We start from the raw sequence: 20,708 nt of genomic DNA, 5'->3' as shown, positions 1-20,708 counted from the left end.
GCTGCTTCATTTAGGCTGGACGGAAGGCTGCTAACACCCCTTAGCTTCAGCGAGGTTCTGTGTTTGTTCCCAGATCAAAGACAAGCTTCTTGGGAATGATTAACACCCTCCAGCACCACAATGACAACCATTCTACAGTTTTAGAAGGGATTGTTGTGTCTAATTTTCCCTTGCATTTTATCCTCATCAGATTGTGTATCTGCCTGCACTAGATTGTTGGGTCTAATTTCTCCATGCGTTACACACTCATTGGATTGTGTCTGTTTGTTTTCTAGTCTCTTCATTTCCCCTAGGTACCCCCATCCTCCACAATATCTGTCATGCCACACGCCTAAACCACAATCAGCCTCCCCTCCCCAGCTCCTTGCTCACCTACCTCCAGGAGGAGCGAGAGGAATCTCTGTGGCCCGGGACACCCGGTCCCAGCCCAGTCGGGAAAGTTGTTCCGAAATAAACGCTCAAAGAAATAAAGCAGTTTTGCCTTATTTCTGGTCCCGGTGGACGTATCACCCGCAACTGGCTGGGGAGGGAAGACTGCATGGAGAAGTGGCGTTCCCAGATGCCAAGGCTAGAAAGGTGGATGTGTGCCTCAGTTTCCCTGTGTGCTGCATGTGTAACGAGGTGGAGGGGGAGGGTTCGTTGTTGGAGAGGGCCACGTGTGACCTCGCCTGGCAGCTGGGACCCCGCACAACGGCCTGGAGATGGGGGACCCTAACAACTGGTGACCTGGTGACCAGAAGCCCCCCCGCCCAGCTTGAAAGGCAGCCAGGTCTGGGCAGTGAAGGACAATGGGCGGAGCAGAGAGGACCCCAGTGACGTGTTTACCTGGGATGGAGGACGAAGGACACAGAGGACAGGGGAGGAGCTGTTGGGGCCGGTGATATAGGAGGCTCCGATGGAAGGAGGAGGCTTCTGAGCTGGGGAGAGAGAGCAGCCAGAGCCCCCTGGATGCAGGAAAGACCCAGATGTCCTGTGCTGAGGGTGGCTAGGACCGAGGGCCCTGAGAGGCTCCTGTGCTGGGTTCAGACGTTCAATAAACCTCCTGTGTTACGCTGGCGGAGAGTCACTGCAGGGTAGAGACGGGGGGTGTTGCTCCCCCTGGGGGTGGAGGCCCCTGGGGTCCAGAGCGAGGGGACTCCCTGAGGGGGCCCACGGCAGAGACAGGCCAGCTCAGAGGTGCAGTCTCAGGAGGCAGAGATGCCCAGCCTGCGCCCATGGCATGAGGGGGCTATTTCCACCGGATCGTGGAATATTCTGTGGCCAGGGCCTCTCGGGGCTCCCCCGCTTTGTGCTGCAGCTTGGAGAAGTCAATGGCAGCGTAGTGCAGCTCGTCCGGCTCCCCGGGGCCTAGCGGGGCCTGGGCTGCTGCAGCCCCGTCCTGGACACCTTTGGCTGGAGTCTTGTGATCCTGAGTGAGGAGCAAGTCAGAGATACCAGGCAGAGACTTGCATCCGCCCTGCTGAGCTGATTGCATGGGCTGCCCCAGGCCTTGTTTCCCCCACCCTCCACGCAAATGCATTTCCTGCATCGGGCGTGCACTAGCAAGAGATGGGGGATTGGGTGTGTTTCACACTCGCTGCACCTATGAGCTGATCCCATGCCAGCTCCAGCTTGGTTAATGCTTTCACTGCCTCAGCTGCACAGGTCACGCATTAGCAAGATGCATGGGGTTGTGTGCATTTCATGCACCACGCATGCTGGATTTCATCTCATGCAATTAATCGCAGAAGCTGGTGGCAGGGGGGCATTTCTTGCACCGGGCATGCATTGGGGGTCGGGTGCCCTGGTGAAAGCCTGGCTTATATTCATGCATTCATTAAGGGGGTGGGAAGGAGAAGAAGTGGAGGGGGAAGAGATGGGATGGGGTTGGAAGGGCAGGTGGGCTTGGTCCCCCGCTCCCCCCAGGTACATACCATGGGGATGGTGGGGACGTTAATGTAGATCAGGCTGGTGTCGTTGGCCATGTGCTTGGCCTGGCTCCCGTTAGCCGTCTCCCCGGCCTCGGCGCTGGGGGGCTCTGGCTCCCGGCCCCGCAGCCTGCACGGAAACAGATCAGGACAGACGCATGACACAGTTGGGGGGGGGGTGGAATAGCCCCATGGGGAGGGAGAAAAGGCGGACACCAGCATGGGAGGCTAGAGCGCAGGGGACTGGGATAGGCCAGAGAGAGGGGCTTGGAATAGCCCAGAGGACATGGCAGGGGATCTCAGCAGAATGTCGAGGGTGCAGCTGGGGGTCAGTGTGGGAGGCATCAGACTCACTTGATCACACAGAGCCCGAGAAGGAAGAAGCCGACGGCGACCCCCAGCCCACAGGCCACCCCGAGGCCCAGCAGCTTGCCAGGCTCCTCTGCACCTGCAAAAACATAGAGCACGGGGCATGGCTGGGAGAGAACCCAGGAGTCCTGGCTCCCAGCCTCTCGCCCCCTCCAGACCCCAATCCTCTCCCAGCACTGAGGACAGAACCCAGGACTCCTGTCCCCCAGCCCACACTCCCCTCACAGAACGGGGACAGAACCCAGGCGTCCGAGTGTCTCACCTCTCTGCAAAGGGCTGAGTTCAAAGTGCAGGGCAGCGAAGGTCCCGTGGGAGTTGGAACCGAAGCAGAAGATCTGAGAGCCCCCATCCCCAATTCCCATCCAGCTCAGGGTGCTGATGGCCTCATCCCCCTGGGCCCATGAGCTGACCTGCAAGGCCCCCCGTGAGTCGTTTCCAGCCAGGGGCTCCCCATCCACCTGCCACTGGAGCCGGGGCGGGGGCTGGGAGCGCAGGGAGCAGCTGCAGCTAATGCTGGGCCCCTGGCGCTGGCAGGACAAGTTCAGCCCGGTCCCCGGCCGAGGGCTGTCTGGGGAGAACAAGACACACAGAGACAATAGTCAGAAAACCCAGTGGCAGGGAGTCCCACAGGTTAACATCACTCACACCCAATGACAGGGAGTCGTGTGGGTTAACCCCATTAATATCCAGGGGCAGGAAGTTCCGTGGGTTAACCCCACTCACACTCGACGAGCAGCTGGAACGTCCCCTGGGCAGAGCTCTCCTTGTTCTGGGCCCAGCACCCGTACAGCCCCCCGTCCTCAGCCGTCACGTTGGGCAGCTCCAGCCACAGCTGATTCTCCCCCGTGGGGCGGGTACCCTCGACGGCTCGGCCCCCCCTCACCCAGCCCAGCACAGCTGGGGGGCTGCTGGCGACGGAGCAGAGGAACCGCAGGGAGTCGCCCTCCCGGGCTGTGAGCTGTGACCCGTTCGCCACCAGGGTGCTGGGATCTGGGAATAGAAATAACACAGAGCCACTCGCACCCTGAGCCAGCCAGTCCCTGTCCCCCGTGCCCCACTCCCCACCCCCTAGCAATACCTTGGAATAGCTGGGGGTCGCTCCTGTTAGCTCTGGAGACGGTGATTTGCAGCATCCTCACTGGAGCTGAAATACCCACGGCAACGTATTAGATTGGAGAGAGCCCCCCACTGATCCCCTGATCCGCAGCCCAGCACCCCCCAATGCCCCCGCCCCTCCCCGCATTCCAGCACCCCCATGGATCCCCCGCCGCCCCCCGCAGCACAGCACCCACCACTGAGGCCCCTCCCTGCGCACGGCGCCCCCTGGAGCCTTACTCTGCACGTGCACACGCAGGGCCCGGCTGGCCGACCCGTAGGAATTCTTGGCCCAGCACCGATACTCCCCAGCGTCCCCTGGGCTGAGATTCAGCAGCTCCAGGTGCCCGGCCCCTCCCTGGCCGGGGCTCAGGGACTCGTTCCCCTTGGCCCAGCTCAGGGTGGCCTCGGGTCTGCTCCCAGCCTCACAGCTCAGGCTCAGGGAGTCGCCCTCCTGGGTCTCCAGAGACACGACGTCGCCCTCAGCTCCCCACGCCTCTGGCACTGGAAGAGACGAGCAGGCGGGTTAGGTCCCCCCAGAGAACTGAGATGCAGCCACCTCTGGGGTGGGGTGCAGGGCCTGTTTATACGAGGACCCCCTCACCCAGCGTGGGGACGTAGCCAGCTCTGGGGTGGGTGCACAATCTCGGTGCGTTTCCATGGCAGCAGGTCTCCGCCGTGCAGATCGGTCCCTAACCCATCCCCTCCCCACTGCCCAGCGCCCCCTAGTGCCACCCTAGGGTCTGGAGACAGAGGGAACAGGACCTGCTCCCCCGCCCCACCCTCCCTACAGCCCTGCAGCTTCCTCGGGCTCTCCCCTCCGGGCAATGACCAGCCTGGCCCAGCTGAGCCGGGGGCCTGGCCCTGAGCGCGGGCAGAGCGTGACTAGGAGGCGCTCGCTGATTCCCGGGGCTCGCAGCGCGGCCTCTCACCGGGGCGTCCGTTCCTGGTCAGGGTCCCGGTGATGTTGAGGGGCCCAGGCGGGTCTGAAACACAAACCAGACAGGGGGGATCAGGGGGGCTGGACAGCACCGGGGGGGGTCACTAGTGATCCCTGAGCCTAGACACGGCCCCTCGCTGTGAGCTCAGCTGGGGGACGGGAAAGTCCCTGAAGTGACACAAGGCCCGTGGGCGGGGAAGGGAAGCGACAGACCCGACTGAGCCCCACCCAAGAGGCGCCCGACGGAACCCAGGGGCCGGGTTAGGGCCGCGCCGGGGAACCAGAACCGTGGGAAATGGAAACCCAAGGGACCAAAACCGAGGGGTCAAAACTCGGCCTAATTGGCAGAGTCACTAACGAGGGGCCGGGCTGCTTCAGCCTGGGTACTGGAGCGAGTGTCACCAGCGCCACTGTCTGCCGGCGCCTGGGCATTCAGCGTCCTGCTCCCCAAACATGCCCTCCCCAGGATGGGTCAGAGCCAGGGGTCTAAATAACCCCACTCCCACCCCCACCCCAGAGCCAGACACCAGGGACATCAGACACCCCCGTCATGGGTCCTTTGCCTTCCCCCCCTCGGTTTGTCTCTCCCCAGCCCTCTCCTTTCGCCCCCGGGTTTATCTGGCCAGGCCTGGGTATTTTGCAGCCCGGCTGCGCCCAGAGGGGCATCTGAAATCAACACCCAGAACAGCCGGATGCTGATACCGTCTGGCCAGGCCTGGCAGGGTCCGTCCACGCTGCCCTCAAAGCCCCGCGGCGCCGAGGCTCACAGCCTGGGTCCGTTGGGTCGGGCTCGCTGGGCTCGGGCTGCGGGTCTCTGGTTGCAGGGCGGACGTTTCCTCCGAGGTCTGTGTAGACGTTCTGGGTCGGGCTGGGGCCTGGGCTCAGACACGGGGGCCGGGGACTGTGGGGCGGGTTCCTTCTAAATCTCCCTCCAGCTGAGGGAACAAGGGCCGTCCTTATAGTGAAGCCTGGTTTTATCCTTCACATCGACAGCTGATTTCCCCTCTGCCCTGGATCTGCAGCATGAGGGTCACAGGCCATTTAACGGGGGTTTGCCCTGGGGCAGGGCGGGCCGAGGTCTCTGGGCACCGAGCCTGGAGTGTGTTTAGTGCCAGACAGTGACTGTGTCCCATTAACCCTCTGCCCCATATAGAGCATCCACCGATCCCGGTAGAAATGGGAGAGGGTGGATCCCAGCACAGGAGGATTCTGGGGGCAGGGCAGGTTGGGGGCAGAGAGGATCCCAGAAGAGAAGGACCTGGGGGTGTGGATGGGAGGGCAGAGCCATAGCCAAGGGAGCAGGAAGGGGTGAAGATCCCAAGGGAGAAGGGGCTGCACGGTGTGGGGTAAAGGGGCCTGGAGTGGAATTGGCTGAGGGTGCCTGGTGGGGGGTGGGGATCCCAGCACAGGGCTGAGTTGGGGGAGGGGCTGGAGGGCAGGGCTGGGGAGCCGTGGGGCGGATCCCAGCAGAGGGGGCTGGAGGCCGGCGTGGAGGGGCTGGGGGGGGTCACTCACAGACGACGTGGAGCCGGACGGTTCTGCGGGTGGAAGGTCCCCGTGGTGGCCTGTAGGTGACGTTGCAGACGAGCTCTTTGCTGTGGTCCCCCAGGCCAGGCGTGAAGTTGAGCGCGGAGCTGTGGGCCCAGGTGCCGTTCACCAGCTGGGCTGAGACGTTCTGGGCTGTGTCGCTGAACGGCCCCGTCCAGGTGACTCGGGGAGGGGGCCCGGAGCAGCGCCCAGGGGCCGTGCAGGACACAGTCACTGGCTCCCCGGCCAGCAGCGTCCCTGGCAGCCCCCGCGCCGGCGATATCTGGATCTCTGGCTCCTCTGTCAGCCCTGAGACACGGGGAGAGGGGAGAGAATCACTCAGGGACACGGGGCCTTTCCCCCCTAGGGGCACAGCCCCGATCCGGCCCCATGGTGGGGACTGGCTGGCTCAGGGGGGCTGCTGAGCGGTGACTGCGGCTGCTCTTACCTGGCACCGAGATCGTGAGCGTAAGGTCAGTGCGATCGGTAGTGGAGATGTAATTGTAGCTAAAGTCTCCTTCGACTCTAAGGAAATATCTCCCCACATCCATCCGTCGGGCGTCGCTGATTTGCAGGGAGCAGTCGCCGCGCGCTGGATTCTCCGCCAGCTGGAACCGGCCCTGGGTCTCCTGCGACACCCCCCGGCGGGGGTCACTGCTGGCCGCAGGCGGATTCCGGCCCACATCGGCTGGATCCTTGTACCAGTATCTGTAGAGCCGGGCTGAGGAATTCTTAGTGTCGTACGAGGCTGGGTACGTGAAGGTGCAGGGGACGAGAACGCAGAGACCCTCCTGCACCGACACCGACTGCGGCACCGTCAGGGTAAATCCGGACTGCTGGGCCAGGGACCCTGCAAGGGATGGAGAGGGAACGAAGTGGGACCCATAGAGAACAGAGACCAAGCTTGAGCTCCCCCCACAGCTCTGCCGATGCCCCTCACTCTTGACCCACAGCCCATCCATCAAGCCCCCTGTCCGCTCCCTTTTGCTTGGCGCCCCCTAGCACCACACTGGGGAACTGGACTCCCCTCCCCCTCCGGCCAGTCTCCCTTCCAAGTCCTGGGACAGACCTGGCCCCGCTTAGCGCAGGTTCTGCCCTTCCCCCTGCCCTGGGGCTGCAGGTGCTGCTTACTTACCCCTCCAGAGCAGGGCGAGGATCAGGACCCTCAGGGTGACTGCAGGGGGGACAGGAGCCCCTGCTCTCCAAGGGGGGCCCTGAGCCAGGAGCTCCTGTTCTCCGGCATCCTGCTGAAGCAGCAGGGCTCTGCCCATGGCTGGGGCTTCTGGCTGGGACAGACCTAGAGACAGACGGGGGGTGGGAAGTGTGAGAGCAGAGGCTGTGGGGAGGGACAGATCTGCCTTGGGGACCATCAGTGCTGGTGGGCTCTGCAGGGGGCTGGTCTGGGGCTGCTGGCAGAGCAGTGATCCCCCAAATGACCAGACAGTCCTAAGAGATCATGGGCAAAAAAACCCCTTAAACTGGTAAAAAAACCTGAGATTTTCTATAAGAATCAGCAGATCAGCCACAAAATCCCAAGCTGGTGACAGAAGATGGTGGGAAGGCAGCGCTGCTCTGTGACTGTTTGCTTCAGTCTTCCCACAAAAACCAACATGTGAGCGGGCGACCAGCGAAGTTGCCACGGACAACAAAGGGGAAGGGCGGCAGATCGGGATCAGTAAGGAACACGTCAGAGATGTTCCGACCTATTTGAATGAATTCAAATTATTGAGGCGAGACGCTGTTCAACCCAGGGTGATGAAGGAATTAGTTGGAGCCACTGGCAACAATATTTTCAAACTCATGGATGATAGGAGAGGTCCCAGAAGACGGGGGAAGGGCTAACAGAGGGGCCATCTTTAAAAGGGGGAAAAGGAGGAGCCGGAGAGCTATAGACCAGTCAGCCTGACCTCGACACCTGGAAATCTACTAGAGCAATGTATAAAACCTTCAATTTGTGAGGTCGAAGGGGTGATCACCAGCATGGATTTACCAAGAACAAATCCTGCCAAACCAGCTCGGTTTCCTTCTTTGACAAGGTAACTGGTTGGTGGCTGGGGAAAGCAGTGGACATAACATACCTGGACTTCAGCAAGGCTTTTGACACAGTCCCACATTACATTCTCATACAGAAGGTGGAGAAGACGGAACTCAAATGTGAAATTGCAGAACTACTAACTGTGGTATGTAACCTAGCATTTAAATCAGCGTCTGTACCAGATGGCTGGAGGATAGCTAATGTGACACCAATTTTTAAAAAAGGCTCCAGAGGTGATCCTAGCAACTAGAGGCCACTAAGACTAACTTCAGTGCCTGGCAAACTGGTTGAAACTCAGAAGGGAATTATCAGATGCAGAGATGAACATGATTTGTTTGAGGAAGAGTCAACATGCTTTATGTAAAGGGAAATCATCCCTCACCAATCTACTAAAATTTTTGGAAGGAATCAACAAGCATATAAAATGATGGGGTCTAAATTAGCAGTTTCCACTCAAGAAAGAGATCTGGGAGTCATTGTGGATAGTTCTCTGAAAACATCCACTCGATGTGCAGCAGCTGTCAAAAAAGCGAACAGAATGTTGGGAATCATTAAGAAAGTGATAGATAATAAGATAGAAAATATCATATTGACTCTATCTAAATCCGTGGTACGCCAACTTTTTCAGTACTGCGTGTAGTTCTGATGGCTCTATCTCAAATTGGAATTGGAAAAGTTTCAGAAAAGGGCAACAAAAATGATTAGGGGTGTGGAACGGCTTCTACACGGGGAGAGATTAATAAGACTGGGACTGTTCAACTCGGAAAAGAGACGACTAAGGGGGATATGATAGAGCTCTGTAAAATCATTTTGACTTCCCCTACGGTGATCTTCTGGTCCAGGAAGAAAGTCCCTGGTTGCAGCTTCTTAAAGAGGCCAGTGCTCGGAAAGATGCGTGCGTCATGCACCTTTCCGGACTAGCCTGCATTAATGTCTGTGAAACGCCCACAATGATCCACAAGTGCCTGGCGAACCATAGAGAAATACCCCTTGCGATGAATGTACCTGGCGGCTAGATGGTCTGGTGCCAGAATGGGAATAGGCGTGCCATCTATCGCCCTCCGCAGTTAGGGAAGCCCATTTGTGCAAAGCCATCCACAATGTCACGCACGTTGCCCAGCGTCACGGTGTTTCGGAGCAGGATGCGATTAATGGCCCTGCAGACTTCCATCAACACAAGTCCAACGGTCGACTTCCCCACTCTGAACTGGTTAGTGACAGATCGGTAGCAGTCTGGAGTAGCCACCTTCCACAGTGCGATCACCACATGCTTCTCCAACGACAGGGCAGCCCTCATTCTCACGTCCTTGTGCTGCAGGGATGGAGCGAGCTCATCACACACTCTCATGAATGTGGCTTTCCTCATGCGAAAGTTCTGCAGCTGCTGCCCGTCATCCCGGACGTGCATCACAATGTGATCCCACCGCTCAGTGCTTATTTCCCAAGCCCCAAAGCGGTGTTCCACTGTGGTCAGCACCTCCGTGAATGCCACAAACAATCTCATGTCGTAGCTAGTACGCGTGGTGAGATCAACGTCACACTCCTCTTGCCTTGGTAGTTTAAGGAATAACTCCACTGCCACTCCCATGATGTGTTGGTCAGAGCGAGCAGCATACTGGTCAACAGTTCAGGCTCCATTCCTGCAGCCCGAAGAGGCAGGGTGCACAGTACGCAAACCATTGAAAGATGGCGCCAAATGCGGATGGAAGCACAGGGATTGCTGAGATGCGAAGCAATGCATCATGGGGTGTTGGGACAGGACTCAGGATGCCCCACGACCCCATCCACCTTCCCACAAGTCTTAGCAGTAGAAGAGAAAGAGGAACCCTGTGGGACAGCTGCCCAGAGTGCACCGCTCCGAATACCGCTGCAAGTGCTGCAAGTGTGAACACGGTATTGTGCAGGCAGCTGAGAGTGTGAACACACAACAGCGGTTTCCCTTCAGTGCTCTCAGAGCGGTGCTATAACTGCCGGCACTTTGCCAGTGTAGACGTGCCCTTAGAAAAACAGCTCATCTTGATTTAGCAATTGCGAGCGACAGAGAATCCACCAGGGCCCTTGGAAAGTTGTCCCAATGGTTAAACATTTCTACCTCCTTTCCAGCCTGAATCTGTCTAGCTTCAACTTCCAGCCGCTGGATGGTGTTAGACCAGGGGTAGGCAACCTATGGCACATGTGCCGAAGGCAGCACGCGAGCTGATTTTCAGTGGCACTCACCCTGCCCGGGTCCTGGTAGCTCTGCATTGTAATTTAATTTAAATTAAGCTTCTTAAACATTTAAAAAAATGTATTTACTTTACTTACAACAATAGTTTAGTTCTATATTATAGACTTACAGAAAGAGATCTTCTAAAAAACATTAAAATGTATGACTGGCACGCGGCACCTTAAATGAGAGTGAATAAATGAAGACTCGGCACAGCACGTCTGAAAGGCTGCCGACCCCTGTGCTAGACCTTCCTCTGCTAGACTGAAGAGCCTGTTATTGTATATTTGTTCCCTATCTGGGTATTTATAGACCGGGATCAAGTCACCCCTGAACCTGCTCTTTGTTAAGCTAAACAGCTGGAGCTCCCGGAGTCTCTCACTCTGAGGCAGGTTTTCTAACCGTTTAATCATTCTCCTGCCTCCTCCTGAGCCCTCCCCGATGGGTCAACGTCCTTCTGGAACTGCAGGCACCAGAACTGGACATAGGACCCCAGCAGCGGTCGCACCAGGGTCAGATCCAGAAGGAAAATCACCTCCCTGCTCTGACTCCAGAGCCCACTGTTGATGCACCCAGGACGGCCGCAGCATCGCACCGGGAGCTCATGTTCAGCTACTTATCCAGCATCACCCCCGAATTGTTGTCAGGGTCTTTGCTGCCCAGGAGAGCGTCCCCCGTCCTGTGAGTCCGGCTGACACCCTGTGTTCCTAGTTGTACATGTTGACATTTAGCCCTATTAAAACACACATTGTTTGCTTGTGCCCCGTTTACCAAGCGACCCGCAGTGCTCTGCAGCAGTAACCTGGCCTCACCATTATCTGCCACTGCCCCCATCTGTGTGTCATCTGCAAACTGGATCAGGGCTGATTTTATGTTGTCTTCCAGGTAGTGGAAAAAGGTGTTAACGAGCATTGGGCCAAGGACATTCCCTGCAGGATCCCTCTGGAAACGCTCGCTCGCTGCTGATTCCCTGGTGACAGTTACCTCTGGAGATCTAGCAGTTAGCCAGTTTTGAATCTGGGTCATGGTAATTTCGTATCCTTCTAGTTTTTGAATCAAAATGTCGTGTGGTGCCAAGTGAAATTCCTTATGGATGGCAATGGATATTACATCCTCCCTATTTGTCTTTAGCAACAGTGTGAAAATCAGGCGGGAGGACTAGCAAGGCCGTATGAAACCCTGGCTGAGCTTAGGGTCCCGTGTGCCGGGCACTGCACAGATACAGACAGAGATAGGCCCTGCGCCAGATGAGATTGGGGCCCTGGCATGCTGGGGATTTTCATAGTGGTTTACATGACTGCTGTGTGTGTTCCTCAGTTTCCCTGTGTATTGAGTGTGTAACGAGGTGGTGGGAGAGGGTTCATTGTTGTGAAGGGCCAGGTGTCATCTCACCTAGCAGCCGGGACCCCAAACAATGGCCTGGAGATGGGGGACTCTAGCAACTGGTGACCTGGTGACCAGAAGCACCCCCCAGCCCCCAGCTTGAAAGGCAGCCAGTTCTGGGCAGTGGAGGTGTCACGGAGTCCCTGGGCGATGCTCTGGAACTGCTCTCCACAAAGCCAGTCAGGACTTCGGGGAGCCTCCTCTCCCTCGGAGCAGGCTGTCTTCAGGGCAAGAAGCTCACACGGCTTCACCTCCTGGGTCTCTCCTAGGAGCATGCAGCATATGCTCCTCCATGCACTTCCCACAGCGAGTCCACCCAGGTGGGGTCCTGGAGAAGCCAGAGGGTCCTGCCCCCCCACTTCGCAGTCAGACGTGACTCTCAGTCAGCCAGTAAAGCAGAAGGTTTATTTAGATGACAGGAACAGAGTCCAAAACAGGCCTTGCCGGTACAGACAACAGGACCCCCTTTAGTTAGGTCCATCTGGGGCCAAAGGGAGGCCACCTGGGTGTCACCTGGCCTCCAACCCCCCCCCCTCGGGTTCTCAGGTGACATGCTCAGGTATCTCCCTTCCCCAAGGCCGTCCCAGCAAAACTCCCCTGCACCCTTCCCAGGCCAATACTCCCCACTCCGCATTCACAGAACAGCACGAACATCCCCACTTCCTCGCAGGAGGCCAATGGGAGGAGCAGAGAGGACCCCGGTGACCGTTTACCTGGGATGGAGGACAGAGGACAGAGAGGACAGGGGAGGAGCTGTGGGGGCCAGTGATATCGGACTCTCAGCTGGAAGGAGGGGGCTTCTGGGCAGGGGGGAGCAGCCAGAGCCCACCTGAGTACGGGAGAGACCCAGATGTGCTGGGCTGAGGGAGGCCAGGCCTGCGGCCCTGAGAGGCTCCTGTGCTGGGTTCAGATGTTCAATAAACCTCCTGTGTTACGCTGCCTGAGAGTCACTGCAGGGTGGAGACCGGGGGGTGTTGCTCCCTCTGGGGGTGGAGGCCCTGGGGGTCCATAGTGAGGGGACTCCCTGAGGGGGCCCACGGCACAGACAGGCCAGCTCAGAGGGAGTTAGGGTGAGGTAGGATGCTCAGCGTGCAGGGTCTGGGAGGGAGTTAGGGTGCGGGAGGGGGCTCAGGGTAGGAGTTCAGGGTCTGGGAGGGTGTTAGGATGCCGGAGGGGGCTCAGGGTGGGGGGTGGGGTCTGGGAGGGAGTTAGGATGCGGGAGGGGGCTCAGGGTGGGGGACGGGGTCTGGGAGAGAGTGAAGGTGCAGGAGGGGGCTCAGGGTGGGGGTGCAGGGTCTGGGAGGGAGTTAGGGTGCGGGAGAGGGCTCAGGGTGGTGGTGCAGGGTCTGGGAGGGTGTTAGGATGTGGGAGGGGGTTCAGGGTGGTGGTGCAGGGTCTGGGAGGGAGTTAGGGTGCGGGAGGGGGTTCAGGGTGGTGGTGCAGGGTCTGGGAGGGAGTTAGGATGCGGGAGGGGGCTCAGGGTGGGGGGCGGGGTCTGGGAGAGAGTGAAGGTGCAGGAGGGGGCTCAGGGTGGGGGTGCAGGAGGAGGTTCCAGGCAGAGGCAGGCACGGGGTGCAGAGCACTTACCGGGGGCAGCTCCTGTTTGGTGCAGGGGGTGTGCAGGTGGCTCTGAGCAGTGCGGCACCACCCCCATGGCTGTGATTCTGGGATCCTCCCCCACATCAGGCAGGGCACCCGGAACGCAGGGGCTTTCGGGGCTGCAAGTCCCTGGGCTAAGGGGGCCCCGGGCCTGCCGCTCTGAAGCCCCTTTCGGAAAGTGGCCCTGAGTCCAGCCCGTGGAGGAGCAGGGGCAGCCACGCAGCCAGCGGCCGGAGAGAAGTGACGCTTCCTCTCCAAACGGCTGCTTCTCTCCAGCCGGCTTTAAGGGGAAGCGCTGGGGGAAGCGGGGGGGCGGAGAAGAGGAACTTGTGCCGCGCTTCCTTGTAAAGGCAGCCAAACCAGGCCTGACGGGAGCGTGGCGCAGACGGCTTCACAGGAGCACGTCCCCTAACGGAGCAGCCAGCGACGTAATTTGGAAACAACGTGGAGCGGGACGACGTTCAGTGAGGAGTTGCTGAATAGGCTCCTATTACCCCCCACCCTCGTCGTGATATTTCACACTTACTGTCCGGTCACCCCAGCTCCTGCCAGCTGCTGCCCCTGAGCGTGACCATCCTGTGAAGCGAGTGGGTGAGGGCTCAGGCAGGGTAGAAGAGAGACTCTCTGTGGCTGGGGGGTGAGAGGCTCTTTCCCCCGGGGGCAGTGGGGTTTGGGAGGGGGCAGGCTTTGGCACCCGGCTGCAGGGGACTCTGGGATACTTCCCCACAATGCAGCGCTCCAGCATCTCCAAGGCCTAGTTGACTCTGCCCTGAGTCCAGGGCAGAGCAGGGATTTGCACCCAGGTTTCCAGCTCTGGGCTGACCCCTTCCCCCTTTCTCACTTTGACCCCCTCCCTCACTGGCCAGGCCAGATACGCCCAGCCTGGGGGCCCATGGCGTGAGCCGGCTATTTCAGCCGGACCTCGGAATATTCCGTGGCGGGGGCCTCCGCAGGCTCCCCCCGTTTGGGCTGCAGCTTGGAGAAGTTGATGGAGGCGTAATGCAGCTCATCCGGCTCCCCGGGGCCTAGCGGGGCCTGTGCTGCTGCAGCCCCGTCCTGGACGCCTTTGGTCCGGCGGGCGGCTGGAGTCTTGTGATCCTGAGTGAGGAGCAAGGCAGAGACACCAGGCAGAGACTTGCATCCACTTTGCTGAGCTGATTGCATGGGCTTCCCCAGACTCGTTTTCCCCACCCTCCCTGCAAATGCATTTCCTGCATCGGGCGTGCACTAGCAAGAGACGGGGGATTGGGTGTGTTTCACACTCGCTGCACGCATGAGCCATTCCCATGCCAGCACCAGCTTGGTTAATGCATTCACTGCCTCAGCTGCACAGGCCATGCATTAGCAAGATGCACGGGGGTGTGTGCATTTCATGCACTACGCATGCAGGATTTCATCTCATGCATCTCATCGCAGAACATGTTCAGGAAAAGTATTAACTGGATTTCATGCTCCGAGCATGCATGAACTGATCTCATGTGTCTTGGGGCAGCACCAGTTAAGTTAATGCATTCACTGCATTGCCTGCACCGGCCATCCATTAGCAAGACACATGGGGTTGTGTGCATTCTATGCACTATGCATGCATGATTTGATCCCATGCATCTCGTGGTTGCACATCCCATGCTGATGCATTCATTGCATTATCTGAAGAGTGCAACAGACACAGAGCACCCTGCATAAACTGTCTGATGACAAGGACCTGATACCATAGCAGGTAGTTGCAGAAATGCATTTCTTGCCCGGTTGGTGCATCCAGGAGATGCCCCAGGGATTGGCAGCATTCCAGCCCCAATCTGTTCCCGTGCACTTTGTGAAGGCACATGAATGCATTCGCTGCATGTCCTCCCCTCTGAGCGAGACCCGAGGGATGAGATGCATTTTCTGCATGCAGGAGCTGATCCCACGCAGTTCGGGGAGCCCGGGCTGGTGGCAGGGGTGCATTTCTTGCACCGAACATGCATGCGGGGGGGGGGGTGCCCTGGTGAAAGCCTGGCTTATAGTCCTGCATTCATTAAGGGGGTAGGAAAGCGGTGGGGGGGGAGGAGAAGAAATGGAGGGGGCAGAGATGGGGTGGGAAGGGCAGGTGGGCTTGGTCCCCCGCTCCCCCCAGGTACATACCATGGGCAGGGTGGGGATGTTACTGTAGATCAGGTTGGCGTTGTCAGCCGTGTGCTCGGCCTGGCTCCCGTTCGCCATCTCCACGGGCTCGGCACTGGGGGGCGCCGGCTTCCGGCCCCGCAGTCTGTGGGGAGACGGATCAGGACGGACTCATGAGACTGTGGCAGGGGGCGAGTGTAGAATAGCCCCGTGCTAGGACGGAAGGTGGCACACGAGTATGAAAGGCTAAAGCACAGGGGACCGGGATAGGCCAGAGAGAGACGGGTTGGGGGAGGGATCTCACCGGGGGAGGGTTGGGTGGGGGAGATGGCAGGGGATCTCAGCGGGGGGCAGCGGGGGAGGCATCAGACTCACTTGATCACACAGAGGCCGAGAAGGAAGAAGCCGACGGCGACCCCCAGCCCACAGGCCGCGCCGATGCCCAGCAGCTTGACAGGTTCCTCCGCACCTGCGAAAACACAGAGCACAGGCCACGGCTGGGAGACAACCCGGGAGCAACGTTCCCTCTAATTTCTGCCAGGCCGTGTGCGCAAGAAATGTCCTCTTTGCAAATTGTTGTGCTTCTATGCACATTTTTGTGGGCGCGGTTTCACCGTGTGCGTGGGGTTTAGGATCTATGTGCACAGCATAGTGGGAACAGTGCCCAGGAGTCCTGACTCCCAGCCCCCTGCTCTTACCACTAGACACCACTCCCCTCCCAGGCCTGTGGATAGTATCTAGGAGTCCTGGTTCCCAACTCCCCTGTTTCCAACACCCAGACCCCATTCTTCTTCCAGGGCTGGGGAGAGAATCCAGGAGTCCTGGCTCCCTCTCCATCCCCATCCCCATCCCCGAGCTGGGGACAGAACCCAGGAGTCCGAGTGTCTCACCTCTCTGTGGGGGGCTGAGTTCAAAGTGCAGGGCGGCGTAGCTCCCGTGGGGGTTGGAGCCGAGGCAGAAGATCTGGGCGCCCATGTCCCCACTCCCCGTCCAGCTCAGGGTGCTGACGGCCTCATCCCCCAGGGCCCACGAGCTGACCTGCAGGGCTCCCCGTGAGCCCTTCACAGCCAGGGACACCCCGTCCACCTGCCACTGGAGCTGGGGTTGGGGGTGGGAGCGCAGGGAGCAGCTGCAGCTGACGTTGGGCCCCTTGTGCTGGCAGGACGAGTTCAGCCCGGTCCCCGGCCGGGGGCTGTCTGCAGAGAGCAGGAGACACAGTGACAATAGTCAGAGAGAGAAACCCAGTGGCAGAAAGTCCCACAGGTTTACCCCACTCACACCCAGGGGCAGGGAATTGTGTGGGTTAACCCTACTAATACCCAGGGGCAGGGAGTCCCATAGATTAACCTGCTAATATCCAGTGTCAGGGAGTCCCGCGGGTTCTTCTGCCCTGGGGTGTCTCTTTGGCCAGACCCTGGGCACTGATCTGGCCCCATCCTCGGCCAGCTGCACTTCACACCAACCCACCTGCTTCTCCGCCCTCAGCTGGGCACTCACGGCCCTTATAGACAGCCCAGGAGTCTGTTCAAGCCTCGCCTGCCCCGAAGCAGCTAATTAGCTATAGCATTGGGGCATTGGCTCTGTCTCTGTTTAAAGGGGCCAGGCACCTGTGACACCTGCTAGTACTCAGTGGCAAGGAGTCCCACGGATTAACACTGCTACTCTCTAGGGCCAGCATCCCGGGGCAGGGAGTCCCGTGGTTTAACCCCACTCGCACCCAGTGTCAGGGAGTGTCACAGGTTAACCCCACTCACACTCGACGAGCAGCTGGAACGTCCCCTGGGCAGAGCTCTCCTTGTTCCGGGCCCAGCACCCGTACAGCCCCCCGTCCTCGGCCGTCACGTTGGGCAGCTCCAGCCGCAGCTGATTCTCCCCCATGGGGCGGGCACCCTCGACGGCTCGGCCCCCCCTCACCCAGCCCAGTGCAGCGGGGGGGCTGCTGGCGACGGAGCAGAGGAACCGCAGGGAGTCGCCCTCCCGGGCCGAGAGCTGTGACCCGTTCGCCACCTTGGTGCTGGGATCTGGGAATAGAAATAACACAGAGCCACTCGCACCCTGAGCCAGCCAGTCCCTGCCCGGGGCCGGATCGAGGCCAGCGCCCCCTAGAGGGGAAAGGCCCCGTGCCCCACTCCCCGCCCCCTAGCGATACCTTGGAATAGCTGGGGGTCGCTCCTGTTAGCTCTGGAGACGGTGATTTGCAGAGTCCTCTCTAGAGCTGAAATACCCACGGTAACGTATTAGATTGGAGAGAGCCCCCCACTGACCCCCTGATCCGCAGCCCAGCACCCCCCAATGAACCCCCGCCCCTCCCTGCAGTCAAGCACCCCCCATAGATCCCCCCAACCCCCTGCAGCCCAGCGCCCCCTACTGACCCGCTCCCTTGCTCCATGCATCCCAGCACCCCGTACTGACCCCCCCGCTCACCCCCTGAAGCACAGCGCCCCCTACTGACCACCTGCCCCCTGCAGCCCAGCGCCCTCCACTAAGGCCTCTTGTGAGGCACGGCGCCCCCTAGCGCCTTACGCTGGACGTGCACACGCAGGGCCCGGCTGGCCGACCCGTAGGAATTGTTGGCCCAGCACCGATACTCCCCAGCGTCCCCTCTGCTGAGATTCGACAGCTCCAGGTGCCCGGCCCCTCCCTGGCCGGGGCTCAGGGACTCGTTCCCCTTGGCCCAGCTCAGGGTGGCCCCGGGTCTGCTCTCAGCCTCACAGCTCAGACTCAGGGAGTCGCCCTCCCAGGTCTCCAGAGACACGACGTCGCCCTCAGCTCCTGACACTTCCAGCACTGAAAGACATAAGCAGGCAGGTTAGGCCCCCTCCAGAGATCCTCCACCACGGCAGCACAATGCAGCCACCTCTGGGGTGGGGTGCGGGAGCTGGTTATACAGGGACCTCTCGCCTGGTGTGGAGACGTAGCCAGCTCTGGGGTGGGCGCACATCCCGGTGCCTTTACAGCAGGTCTCCATTGCAGAGATCGCTCCCTAACCCATCTCCTACCCGCTGCCCAGCGCCCCCTTATGCCACCCCGGGGTCTGGAGACAGAGGGAACCGGGCCCAATCCTCACACCACCCTCCTCACAGCCCTGCGGCTTCCTCACGATCTCCCCTCCAGGCACGGAGCAGCCTGGCCTGGCTGATCGTGACTAGGAGGCGCTCGCTGATTCCCGGGGCTCGCAGCGCGGCCTCTCACCGGGGCGTCCGTTCCTGGTCAGGGTCCCGGTGATGTTGGGGGGCCCGGGCGGGTCTGTAACACAAACCAGACAGGGGGGATCAGGGGGACTGCACAGCACCGGGGTGGGTTGTCACTAGTGATCACAGAGCCTAGACATGGCCCCTCGCTGTGAGCTCAGCTGGGGGACAGGAAAGTCCCTGAAGTGACACAAGGCCCGTGGGTGGGGAAGGGAAGCGACAGACCCAACTGAGCCCCACCCAAGAGGCGCCCGACGGAACCCAGGGGCCGGGTTAGGGTCACGCCGGGGAACCAGAACTGGGAAATGAGCAGGGGGTTGGATGAGGGGAAAGAAGTTGATTTGTTATTCCAGGAGTTTAGCAAAGCTTTTGAGACAGTCTCCCACATTATTCTTGCCAGCAAGTTAAAGAAGTCTGGGCTGGATGAATGGACTATAAGGTGGATAGAAAGCTGGCTAGATCGTCGGGCTCAGTGGGTGGTGAACAATGGCTCCATGTCTAGTTGGCAGCCGGTATCAAGCAGAGTGCCCCAAGAGTTGGTCCTGGGGCTGGTTTTGTTCAATATCTTCATTAACGATCTGGAGGATGGTGTGGACTGCACCCTTAGCAAGTTTGCGGAGGACACTAAACTGGGAGGAGTGGTAGATACGCTGGAGGGTAGGGCTAGGATACAGAGGGACCTAGACAAATTAGGGGATTGGGCCAAAAGAAATCTGATGAGGTTCAACAAGGACAAGGGCAGAGTCCTGCACTTAGGACGGAAGAATCCCATGCACTGCTACAGACTAGGGACCGAATGGCTGGGCAGCAGTTCTGCAGAAAAGGACCTAGGGGTTACAGTGGATGAGAAGCTGGATATGAGTCAACCGTGTGCCCTTGTTGCCAAGAAGGCTAATGGCATTTTGGGATGTATAAGTAGGGGTATTGCCAGAAGATCAAGGGATGTGATCATTCCCCTCTATTCGACATTGGTGAGGCCTCATTTGGAGTACTGTGTCCAGTTTTGGGCCCCACACTACAAGAAGGATGTGGATAAATTGGAGAGAGTCCAGCAGAAGGCAACAAAAATGATTAGGGAGCTGGAGCACATGACTTATGAGGAGAGGCTGAGAGAACTGGGATTGTTTAGTCTGCAGAAGAGAAGAATGAGGGGGGATTTGATAGCTGCTTTCAACTACCTGAAAGGGGGTTCCAAAGAGGATGGAGCTCGGCTGTTCTCAGTGGTGGCAGATGACAGAACAAGGAGTAATGGTCTCAAGTTGCAGTGGGGGAGGTTTTGGTTGAACATTAGGAAAAACTATTTCACTAGGAGGGTGGTGAAGCACTGGAATGGGTTCCCTAGGGAGGTGGTGGAATCTCCTTCCTTAGAGGTTTTTAAGGTCAGGCTTGACAAAGCCCTGGCTGGGATGATTTAGTTGAGGTTGGTCCTGCTTTGAGCAGGGGGTTGGACTAGATACCTCCCGAGGTCCCTTCCAACTCTGAGATTCTATGATTTTATGATTCTATGACTTGTACATGTCCAGCTTTGCTAAACAGCCCTTAACCCTGTTCCTTCACTACTGAGGGCTGCTCACCTCCTCCCCATACTGTGTTGCCCAGTGCAGCAGTTCAGGAGCTGACCTTGTCTGTGAAGACCAAGGCAAAAAAAAGCATTGAGCACTTCAGCTTTTTCCACATCCTCTGTCACTAGGCTGCCTCCCCCACACTTTCCCTGATGTTCTTCTTGTTGCTAATGCACCTGTAGAAACCCTTCTTGTTACCCTTCACATCCCTGGCTAGCTGCAACTCCAGTTGTGCCTGGGTCTTCCTGAATGCACCTCTGCATGCTCTAGCAATTTTTTTATACGCCTCCCTAGTCATCTGTCCAATCAAAACCCAAGGGACCAAAACCGGTAGGTCAAAATTTGGCCTAGTTGGCAGAGGCACTAACGAGGGGCCGGGCTGCTCCGGGCTGGGTACTGGAGTGAGCATCACCATCTTGGTGCCACCATCTGCTGGGTGCCCGGGTGTTCAGCGTCCTGCTCTCCAAATGTGTTGTCCCCAGGGTGGGCCAGAGTCAGGGGTTTAAATAACCCAGTTCCCACCCCAGTCCCAGCCACCACCAGGGACATCAGACACCCCACTCGTGGGTCCTTTGCCTTCCCCCCTTTGGTTCATCTCTCCCCAGCCCTCTCCTTTTGCCCCCTGGCTTGGCCAGCCAGGCCTGGGTATTATGCAGCCCAGCTGCTCGGCTGCGCCCAGAGGGGCGTCTGAAAGCAACACCCGGAACAGCCAGACGCTGGTACCATCTGGCCAGGAATGCCAGGGTTTGTCCACATTGCTGTCAAATCCCCACAGCCTGGGTCCGTTGGGTTTT

The 20,708-nt window shown here is 59.0% G+C and overlaps 2 protein-coding genes across 2 annotated transcripts in view; both read right to left on the bottom strand.

Moving 5' to 3' along the window:
* Positions 1-1,228: 1,228 nt before the first annotated feature.
* LOC123351987 (sialic acid-binding Ig-like lectin 11) lies at positions 1,229-9,377 on the bottom strand. Its single transcript, XM_044991671.1, has 12 exons — positions 9,212-9,377; positions 6,974-7,135; positions 6,287-6,688; positions 5,827-6,147; positions 5,079-5,186; positions 4,304-4,357; positions 3,612-3,875; positions 3,000-3,266; positions 2,539-2,844; positions 2,262-2,355; positions 1,914-2,037; positions 1,229-1,408 (listed from the first exon to the last, which is right to left on the bottom strand). Exons 1-12 carry the CDS (start codon positions 9,375-9,377, stop codon positions 1,229-1,231), a joined length of 2,448 nt encoding a protein of 815 aa, XP_044847606.1.
* Positions 9,378-16,901: 7,524 nt separating this feature from the next.
* The window catches only part of LOC123351985 (sialic acid-binding Ig-like lectin 13), a 216,994-nt gene continuing 213,187 nt past the window's right edge, over positions 16,902-20,708 (bottom strand). The window contains exons 7-10 of the mRNA XM_044991669.1: positions 18,354-18,407; positions 17,685-17,948; positions 17,311-17,376; positions 16,902-17,182 (exon numbers count right to left, since the gene is read on the bottom strand). Of these exons, the coding sequence (XP_044847604.1) occupies positions 16,902-17,182; positions 17,311-17,376; positions 17,685-17,948; positions 18,354-18,407 (665 nt within the window). The remainder of the gene's footprint in view (positions 17,183-17,310; positions 17,377-17,684; positions 17,949-18,353; positions 18,408-20,708) is intronic.

The sequence above is a fragment of the Mauremys mutica genome, chromosome 17 (genome assembly GCF_020497125.1).
Source record: "Mauremys mutica isolate MM-2020 ecotype Southern chromosome 17, ASM2049712v1, whole genome shotgun sequence".
In the NCBI taxonomy this organism is placed as follows: Eukaryota; Metazoa; Chordata; order Testudines; family Geoemydidae; genus Mauremys; species Mauremys mutica.
This window is presented reverse-complemented; position numbering and strand designations above follow the sequence as displayed.

Coding starts and splice junctions, on each gene's coding strand:
- LOC123351987 (XM_044991671.1), bottom strand. CDS start 9,377: ATGAGATTGTTTGTGGCATTCACGGAGGTGCTGACCACAGTGGAACAC. Junction 4,358..5,078: donor CGACCCAACGGACCCAGGCT/GTGAGCCTCGGC, acceptor TTTGTGTTTCAG/ACCCGCCTGGGCCCCTCAAC. Junction 1,409..1,913: donor ACGTCCCCACCATCCCCATG/GTATGTACCTGG, acceptor CTCCTCACTCAG/GATCACAAGACTCCAGCCAA.